The sequence below is a fragment of the Lycium barbarum genome, chromosome 11 (genome assembly GCF_019175385.1).
Source record: "Lycium barbarum isolate Lr01 chromosome 11, ASM1917538v2, whole genome shotgun sequence".
Classification (NCBI taxonomy): Eukaryota; Viridiplantae; Streptophyta; class Magnoliopsida; order Solanales; family Solanaceae; genus Lycium; species Lycium barbarum.
In genome coordinates, this window is record NC_083347.1 from 22411644 (window position 1) to 22422623 (window position 10980).

Consider the following 10980-nt stretch of genomic DNA (forward strand, 5'->3'; position numbering starts at 1 on the left):
AAATTGTTACCGGGTGCTGAAATTGTACTTGAAAATGGTCAGAAAAATAAAACCAGAATAAAAAAGCTACACCACACGCGTGTCACTTATCACGAGCACGAGCGGACAATGACGGTGTACGTTAGTAATTGCAAAATTTCAACTCAATGAATATGAAGGAAACTCAACTAATCTCATGAGAAAGATGCTCAATATAAAGTGCTGAAAATGATTTTAGACCTTCCTATGTGAGACTTTTAAAGAAAACACAAAAGTAGATTAAAAAAGGGATCCATAAGAAATGCATGTTTTTTGTCATTACATTACCAACAAAAGGTATAATGCCAATGGTTGACAATGTGGAAATGTTATGTGAAAGTCATAAGCGGAATAACTCAATGTCCTGGAGTTGTTGGGTCACAAGCCGTGCTTGAAATAATCAAGCTCTCTCTTATCATCTCCATTAATGGTTTCTTGGACGGACCAAAACTAATATGTGAATTAAGACTTATTTGAATGAGTTTTTTCATAAGTAATTAAGTGTAAGATAAGTTGACGCGGAACAATAAATAAAAAATTTCTATACAAGAAAGTAATTAGTCATTGATACTTGATACATCTATTTCTTTTTAATCAAAGGTGTGAATACAAATTTTCAATGAAAAAAATTATTCTCTATTATTTCATGAAGTTAAATATATAAGAAATTTTACTTGTATTTTTGTTTGTCTTTTAATGATTATATTGTAATATACTTAGTTATGAATATAGCTAATTGTTCTTCAAAACTAAACACCTGGCACAATAGAAATATTATTCAAGCTAATATTTGTATGAGAGTTCATAGCATAGTAGTGTAAGCGTTAATTGATTTTACATACATGGGTGTGTCTACAGTTGAATCAAATTATAACTTTTAGACGTCCTAAACAACAAAATGGAAAAACAACTGACATAAAAGAAAAGAAAAAGGTTGCAAAATCAATATTGATTAAACACAGCTCAACCAAACAGAGTGACTGTGAATGCAGGTTCCTACCGGAAGCCATGGGGATTCAGGAGATACACCACATACTGCGTAAAGCGAACACAGTAGCAGATTTGTTAGCCAAATATGCTCGCACACAAGAAGTTGGGAGGCAAAACTCAGATGAAACAACATTTGGGGACTCACCACCAACTTTTATTAAAGTCCGGAACCAAAATGCCCCCAAAAAATTTTTTTGAACCAAAATACCCAACATAAAAAAAAGTTACCAAAGTACCCATAGCGCAGTATTTTACTGCGCTATAGCACTAACGGAGACGGAGCCGTTAAGTGCTATAGCGCAGTATTTTACTGCGTTATAGAAAAAAAAAAATTGGTACTTCTATACTACAAAAAAAAAAAAAAAAAAAAAATTGGCCAACTTTATTTTTGCAGCACTTAGTGTTATTTTCCATACTTTGACCAATAATTAGTCGTGTGTCAAGATTTCGAAACGTCAATATTTTATATAGAACCTGATATTTTTTTCTGCGTACAATAATGTAGGCTCAATATATCAAAGATACGTAAACGTTCGGATCGTCATTTTAGGGGTTGAAAAGGTGCTCGAAGTAAATTTTGTTTGAAAAAACATAGTGTTTTTTCCATACTTTGACCAATGATTAGTCGTGTGTCAAGACTCCGAAACATCAATATTTTATATAGAACCTGATATTTTTTTCTGCGTACAATAATGTAGGCCCAATACATCAAGGATACGTAGACGTTCGGATCGTCATTTTAGGGGTTGAAAAGGTGCCCGAAGTAAGTTTTGTTTGAAAAAACTTAGTGTTATTTTCATACTTTGACCAACGGTTAGTCGTGTGTCAAGACTCCGAAACGTCAATATTTTATATAGAACCTGATATTTTTTCTGCGTACAATAATATAGGCTCAATATATCAAGGATAAGTAGACGTTCGGATAGTCATTTTAGGGGTTGAAAAGGTACCCGAAGTAAGTTTTGTTTGGAAACTTTAGGGTGTTTTATTTTTTAAGATTTTGATTTAAGCGTGTTATTTTTTAATCAAGACATAATTTTATTTTGAATATAAATATAATTCTAAAAAATATAGGGACAAAAACTAGTTGTAAAGTCGTCAAACTTTAGATGGTCATAACTTTGCGCTCGGACGTCCGTTTTACGCGTTTTTTTTTTTAACTTGCGTATGTTTTCGAGATCTATGCGGACAAACAGCCACAAGGCGGTTTGGCCAAGCCGATTTTTAAAAAAACGTCTTTTATCCCATTCAATTTCGATTTTCCCCCAAATTGGCGTGAAATTTTCAGTTTTATTTACTTATAAGATGATGATACGCAATAAATTTCAACGTAAAAATCCCAGGGTAATGTAGCTGCGAATGTCAATTTCACTTCTACGGTTTCAATTTTTGAAAATAAAGCTGACTAATTTTCTCGACATATAAAGTTAACTAAAATAACTTTACAGTCAAACACTAAGTTTTATCAAATAAAACTTACTTCGGGCACCTTTTCAACCCCTAAAATGACAATCTGAACGTCTACGTATCCTTGATGTATTGGGCCTACATTATTGTACGCAGAAAAAAATATCAGGTTCTATATAAAATATTGACGTTTCGGAGTCTTGACGCACGACTAATCATTGGTCAAAGTATGGAAAAAACACTAAGTTTTTTCAAACAAAACTTACTTCGGGAACCTTTTCAACCCCTAAAATGACGATCCGAACGTTTACGTATCCTTGATGTATTGAACCTACATTATTGTACGCAGAAAAAAATGTCAGGTTCTATATAAAATATTGACGTTTCGGAGTCTTGACACACGACTAATTATTGGTCAAAGTATGAAAAATAATACTAAGTGTTGCAAAAAATAAAGTTGGCCAATTTGTTTTTGTACTGTTTATATAACGCAGTATTTTACTGCGTTATAGAAAAAAAAATTGGTACTTCTATAATGCATTATTTTACTGCGTTATAGAAGTACCAATTTTTTTTTTCTATAACGCAGTAAAATACTGCGCTATAGCACTTAACGGCTTCGTCTCCGTTAGTGCTATAGCATAGTAAAATACTGAGCTATGGGTACTTTGGTAACTTTTTTTTTATTGGGATATTTTGGTTCAAAATGTTTTTTTGGGGCATTTTGGTTCCGAACCCCTTTTATTATGCTTTCTTTTAACAACTAGATGGCCTATGCCCGTGCTGCGCACGGGTCCAACACTTCGAATTATAGTGTATCTATGTATATGTAATTGTGTTTAGATAGTGATAATATATATATATACACACACACAATGTTCCAAATACGATTAATATAACATTGAAATTTGTGCTCCGTATCTAAAACTTTATTATATTCGTGTTTGCTACGAAATTTATTAATACTTTTTAAAAGAGAAGACTTGTTTAAAAGAAAACTATTTTCCTCTCTTTGAGATAAAATAATAGTACTATTTAAACATCAGTTGATACTTTCAATTTTAATTCGATTAATTTAAAGATTAAAATACTTATTATTTTTTATCAACTTTTGATTTGGATAATTTTAATTCAAATTATTAAATTAATTTTACATGTTTAAAACGAAACAAAGTAGAAATTGATTTTCTATTTAAACGAAGAAATGCTATTTTTTATTTTTTGGTAAATATTCTCGGTTTAGCTCATTTTACTTGTCATGTTGTCTTTTGCATGATGTTTTAAGGAAATGTGAATTAGAATTATTCATTTGATATTAATCTCTTTTCACATTTATTAGAGTAAGAATAAAAATAAAAAAGTAATTAAATTATATTTTATTTTTTAAATATATATATTTTAAGTATATTAGGTTTAGTAAACATAACAAATAAATGACATAGCGGAATAACAAATACAACAATTAAATATTTTAAAGAAAAGTAATAATATGGGGTCCATGTTTTTTGTTGTGCAATAATTTCATTTGCTCCCACTAATGGGTTAATATGCATGTGGCAATGAATTCATTATTATTGACTTGATGGGGATACTTTGGGAATTACATGAATATTATTTGATTTTTTAATATATGGGGTGCACGTTTTTTTTTTTTTTTTTGACGTTGCCTTTTTTTTTAATATGGGGTCCACTTTTTTTTATGAGTTCGGAGAGGGTGGGGTCCACTTTTTTTCATGAGTTTGGAGAGGGTGGGGTCCACCCTCTTTTTTTTTTTTTTTAAGAGTGACTGACGACGAAGCATGGGTAAACCGATACTTCTATATAGTAGAAAAATAGAAATATAATAAAATATTTCTATCTATCTTTTAGAAGAGTTGGTAATATAAAATATAAAACGTCATTTTTTTGTCCTTAAATAAAAAAGTAGGTGGGAACACAAAGAATTTTTTTGTCCTTAAATAAAAAAGTAGGACCGAACACGGACGACGATCTTGCCTCTATAAACCGGCTCTTCTATATAACAGTAATAGTAAAGTAATACATATAATTTTTTTATCAAATTTTGATTTGGATAATTCTAATTCAAATTATTATATTAATTTTACATGTTTAAAATGAAACAAAGTAGAAATTGTAAACATTTTTTGTTTAACTCATTTTACTTGTCATGTTATTTTTTACACGATTTTTTAATATTGTTTGATTTTGTTAATATGGGGTCTACTTTTTTTTTTGTGGCCTTTTTTGTTTAACTCATTTTACTTGTCATGTTGTTTTTTACGCGATTCTTTAAGGAAACGTCAATTAGAATTACAATTTCACTTATTTACCTTATTAATTATTTGATCTCCATTTAATATTATTTTCTTTTATGACATTAATCTCTTTTCACATTTATTAGAGCAAGGAAAGAATGAAAAAATAATTAAATTCTATCTTATTTTATTATATAAGTATTTTAAATATGTTGCTGTATAATAATTCCATTTGCTCCCACTAATGAGTTGATACGCATGTGGCAATGAATCCATCATTATTGATTTAATTGTTTGATTTTCTAAGCACTTTTGTATTTTAACTATGTTGTTGTATAATAATTTCATTTGCTCCCTCTAATGGGTTAATACGCATGTGGCAATGAATCAATCATTATTGATTTAATTGTTTGATTTTCTAAGCACTTTTTTTCTTTTTAACATTGTTTGTTTTTTTAATATGGGATCCATTTTTTTTCCCCGTGAGTTTGGATGTGGAGGATTCCACTTTTTTTTCTTTTTTTTTTTTATTTTTTTATTACTGGCTGTACAATAATTTCATTTGCTCCCACTAATAAGTTGATACGCATGTGGCAATAAATCCATCATTATTGATTTAATTGTTTGATTTTCTAAGCACTTTTGTATTTTGAGTATGTTGCTGTACAATAATTTCATTTGCTCCCTCTAATGGGTTGATACGCATGTGGCAATGAATCCATCATTATTGATTTAATTGTTTGATTTTCTAAGCACTTTTTTTTTAACATTGTTTATTTTTTTAATACGGGATTCACTTTTTTTTTTTTAATATTGCTTGATTTTGTTAATATGGGATCCACTTTTTTTTCTTTTTTTTTTTATTTTTTATTATTGGTTGGTGTTTAGTATGGGGCAATAAATTCATCATTATTGATTTAATTGTTTGATTTTCTAAGCACTTTTGTATTTTAAGTATGTTGCTATACAATAATTTCATTTGCTCCCTCTAATGGGTTGATACGCATGTGACAATGAATTCATCATTATTGATTTAATTGTTTGATTTTCTAAGCACTTTTTTTTTAACATTGTTTGTTTTTTTAATATAGGATTCACTTTTTTTTTTTTAATATTGCTTGATTTTGTTAATATGAAATCCACATTTTTTTTTATTACTGGTTGGTGTTTAATATGGGGCCTAAATTTTTTTTTTTTAATATTAGTTGTTATTTAATATATATGAGACCCACAATTTTTTTGAGGCCCACAATTTTTTAATACGGACGCCGAAAACGGACGATCCCACTCGTGCTTCTATATAGTTTAAAAGACAACTTAGGAGTAGTATCTTTTCGATCTACCCCAGTACTGTAATGACTATAATGGTTCCTTTTCTTTCTTTAGTGCTTCAGCAAAAAAAAAAATTTTTAAAAAAATACTTTTTGGTTTTACAAATCACTTTAAAAAGTAAAAAAGTGATCTAAATGGAGTGACGTGAAAGGACTAGTGATTTCAGATATTTTTCTCTTTTTTTTTATTTTTTTATTACATAGGGAAAGGGGATTATAATGTGGGGATTCGAACCCTTACCAACAAATTGAGAGTTCAGGTAGCCAATCAACTGAGCTACTAGATCCCTACACATATTTTTCTCCTTCTCTTGGTTTCCACTCTAAAATAAATTGCCAACTAAAATTAACAGAGAATCACAAGACAAATAGCTTGCGAAAGCTGATATTCTTGTAAAGATACCTACAGAGCTCTAGAATCATAAACTAATAACTAATTATCAATTCATCTGTTCTTATCAACTCAACAGTTCAAATAAGTCCTCCAAATTGAATAATAATATGAATTGAGAACAAGTCCACTACCATATAGTCATATACACAGAATTCAAGTGAGGATCATGCAAGAAATAAGGCCAGAAAGAGAAGTGTAGAACAATTTTTGGACTACATTAAAGTCAAAGTATAAGAAGTAAAAAGCAATAGATTATATAGACCATAATTTGAATTCAAGTGGCTCCTTATTTTCGATTGGATCTTGTTGAAGAAGATAACCACGAAATTACATTCTAAACATACGGCTTGATTACTGCAGGCTCTATTGATAAATTCAAACTTAAATGCCGCTCTTTTAGAAAAACTGAAAAGATGTCATTTAAGAAAATATTTCACAAAAAAAAGTTGGGAAAATTTCACAAATGACTACTATTTAAGGGTTAAATATTGGGTGTAGCTATATGTTTAGTATTTACCCGTCGTAGCAAACATTGTAGCTTGTTTCAGCGATTGTGTATTTGTGTATTCAATATTGTAACTAGTTGTATTCATGAATACAGTCATTGAATTTTGCTGAAATAATTGTGTAATATGCTGAAATCGTGGGATAAAATCTCGTATAAATGGTAATCCAAATAAAATCTTCCTGAAATGACTCTCAACAACCTGGATTCATAATGTCACACGATTCTTCAATTATTTCATTAATTCAAATTTAAAATCTTCTCCAAAAACGTGAAAACAGAGCATATCCTTTCAAAAAAATTGAATTCAAATATTCCAAAAAACATCCAGAAAAATACATCAACATTCAAATGCGAATACGCCACGTTTGTAGACATCCAATTTGTTGTTGTTCATATTAGTTTCTACTGCTTCATTAGTGTTGATGTATGCCGAAATTGTTATAGTGTTTTCGTCGAAATTATATACGTTAATTGATTGGGAATTTTGAAGGTAGATATTAGTTCAAATGATGTTGATGATGAAAGATTAGTTTTACGTTGATTTTTGTTGGTAATCAACATAGCTGCATTGAAATACAAAAATATGTCAAACATAAATGCAGTTATTCGACATTCCGGGGTTTGGAACGCTGAGAATTGTTTTGTGAATTACACAATAGATGCAATCATTTTCAAAGATTATGCCTCGTATGATGATTTAGTTGCTGCAATAGCAAATCAGGTGCGAATAGATACAACTATGAAAACGATCAATATCAGATACATGATCGAGGGTGATTCTATGTCTCTTGAAATATGAAATACATAATGATAAGAGTGTCAGGGTGTATGTTGAACTGAAAAAAGAGAATAGGTAGTTCGGGATGTATCTGTTGTGTATTACTACAGATGATAAGGTGGGTGAACAAAGTGTTTCGGGTGAAATTGTTGTTCAAGGTAAACCAGCGCTAATACCATATAATCATGAAATAGAATCTATGAATACAAATGATGCTATGTCACTGGTAACCAAGACTGTTGGTCAGCCAATAGTTGTATACAATGATTTGATCATTTCAAACAATAATCACAAGGAGGTTATGGTAAATCAGGTATACAGTGATAAGAATACTTTGAAGGCTGTGATGGCGAAGTATGCAATTGATAATAGGTTTCAATTCCGTACGGAGAGGTCAAATTCTATAAGGTTAGCTGTTAATAATATGTATATATATATATATATATATATATATATATATATATATATATATATATATATATATATTTCTGTATCTTAGTTTTTTTTATTTTTAAGTGAGTGTATTAGACATAGCTGGTTATATTTGTGTCTGATTGGTATGTGTGTTCTAAATTGAAAGATTGCATAATGAATTTAGCTGTATACAAATCTGAATTTGCAGCTACACCATTAGGTGTATTTCGGAACAATGTGAGTGGAAATTAAAGGCTTCAAGTATTAACAGATCAACAATGTTCAAAATCAGAGAGTTTGTGGACAAACACACTTGTCCGTTGAAGGATAAGGTGTATTCTTGTAATCAAGCAAGTATTGATTTTGTAGCGGGCATTATTAAACCGAAAATAACAAATTATAAGAGAAAATACACGCCAAGGGATATAATAGATGATGTGATAAATGAATTTGGTGTGGAAGTGTCCTACATGAAGGCTTATCGTGCTAAAGAAAAGGTTGTGAAGGAGTTGAGGGAGGATCCAACTGATTCATACAAGAAATTACCTAGATATGTATACATTTTGGATAAAACGTACCCAGGTTCTCATATAAGAATGCTCAAGAATACTAGGAATAAGTTCTTGTATCTGTTTGTTGCACTGTATGCCTTTATAAAAGGGTTCGACTATTGTCGTCCCATCATAGTTGTAGATGGCAGCCATCTCAAATCAGAATACAATGGGACATTTGTTTCGGCAAGTACTTTGGATGGTGCAGGTATTCTAAAAATACAGTTTTTGATTATTTGTGTAACCATGAATACAGTTACTGTGACTAATTCAATAACTGAAATACATTTTTTTTTTGTGTGTTGAACTGTATTTGCAGGTAACATACTTCCTCTAGCATATGGCATTATTGATTCAGAGAATGATAAGTATTAGACATGGTTCTTTCTGCAGTTGAAGGAAGAATATGGGATAACATGTGTATTGTGTCTGATAGACATGAAAGCATCATCAAGGCTGTAGCCAGAATTTCTCCTGGTGTTCCTCATTTTGCGTGCATATGGCATCTTTGGAAGAATGTATATAGTAGATATAGGAAAAGTCACGAGATGTTGAGTGAAGTGTTCTATTCAATGGCAAACGCATACACGCAAGAAGAGTCTGATATGTTAATGGAAAAGGTTGAGAAGGTGGATATTCGTGTGAAGGAATACTTGGATTTGGCTGGAAAGGAAAAGTGGGCTAGGCTTTATGCTTCAGTTAACAGAGCATGGACTATGACATCAAATATTACTGAGTCTATCAATTCAACAATCGTGCAAGAAAGAGAATTGCCAATCTATGATTTCCTTGAAGAAGTTAGGATGATGTTTGGACGATGGAATCACACCAACCGACAAAATGGTTCATATACATTCACTACTCTCGGGAAAAAATTCAATGAGTTGCTATCTATCAATGAGTATAAATCGACGCGCATGAAGGTTTGTTTTCGTGTTCTTATTATGTACTTGTTATTGTTGGCCATGTTGAAGTGTTCTGAATTGTAAGCAGTAGCTTTCTGATAAGTTTATACAATTGTGTATTCAAAAAATACACCTGCAAAAAACTGAATTACAGTATACTACAGATCTGTATAGTGTATGCGACCATACTTAACTCCAATTTAAATGTTGTTTCTTAGGTAATACTAGCAACTGAATACTTGCACACAGTAATTGATGATGGCCGACGTTTCATAGTTTGTCTTGAAAAGAAAACTTGCACTTGTAAAGAGTTTCAAATGGAGGATATGCCATGCCCACATGCTTGGGTTGTTCTTAAAAGCAAGAATCTAACAACAGACACCTACTGTTCAAACTTATACAAACCGGAGACTATTGTGAAGACTTATGATGTCCCAGTGTATCCTCTGCCTGATGAGAGTGAATGGAAAATACCTGCATCCATCTCTGAAGAGATAGTTCTGCCATCGAGATATAAGAGACCTCCCGAAAGGCCAAAGAAGAAACGTGATAAGCCTTTAACTGAATTGCTACCAAATATACGTTCAAATTCATGTAGTAGATGTTGACATGAAGGTCATAATAGGCGCTCTTGTAAAAATGAGCCTAGAAGAAAATAGTTCAAGTTTCAGTTTTTCTTCTGATTTGTATGTTTTTGATGTGATATGCCTGTTTTAGTATGGATTTAGTCATCTATATCTGTTTCAATGATTGAGTATAGCAATTATATATTGTGGTGCATTTCATTATAAGTCAATTGATGATCTGTTTGTTGTGTATTCATTGAGTTTTCTTGTAAAATATTAGAATATAGTATGTATATAATACACAACCATTATGGGTTATGTATTCAGTCTTATTTTAGAATACAGTATGTATTGAATACATAAACCATTACGGGTTATGTATTTAGAATACAGTATGTATTGAATACATAAACCATCATGGGTTATGTATTCACTAAAATATTAGAATACAATATGTATTGAATACAGAAACCATCATGGGTTATGTATTTGGAATACAGTATGTATTGAATACATAAACCGCCATTGGTTATGTATTCAGTATTATTTAGAATACAGTATGTATTGAATACATAAACCATCATGGGTTATGTATTTAGAATACAGTATGTATTAAAGACATAAACCATCATGGGTTATGTATTCAATAAAAAATTAGAATATCAAATACAGTAAAACACCAAAAAATGAATACATGCACCAGCATGAAGTGTATTGATTAAAACAGTTAGAAGAACAAATACAGTTTTCAAATAGAATACAGCTGTGTATTTAGAACAAAAGACTGTATATACCAAAATGAGATGTATTCATAACAAAGCCACTGCATAAATTGTGCGTCCATTACTAGAAATGTGCATTTG

General features: G+C 30.8%; 1 protein-coding gene across 1 annotated transcript; it reads left to right on the forward strand.

Moving 5' to 3' along the window:
• The first annotated feature begins 9023 nt into the window (after nt 1–9023).
• On the forward strand, nt 9024–10159 carry LOC132619557 (uncharacterized). Its single transcript, XM_060334421.1, has 2 exons — nt 9024–9569; nt 9770–10159. Exons 1-2 carry the CDS (start codon nt 9024–9026, stop codon nt 10157–10159), a joined length of 936 nt encoding a protein of 311 aa, XP_060190404.1.
• The last annotated feature ends 821 nt before the right edge of the window (nt 10160–10980 follow it).

What these genes read in the sequence shown, in the direction of transcription:
- LOC132619557 (XM_060334421.1), top strand. Translation starts at nt 9,024, where the DNA reads ATGGTTCTTTCTGCAGTTGAAGGAAGAATATGGGATAACATGTGTATT. An exon ending in ATAAATCGACGCGCATGAAG is followed by an intron (nt 9,570 to 9,769) that starts GTTTGTTTTCGT and finishes GTTGTTTCTTAG; the next exon opens with GTAATACTAGCAACTGAATA.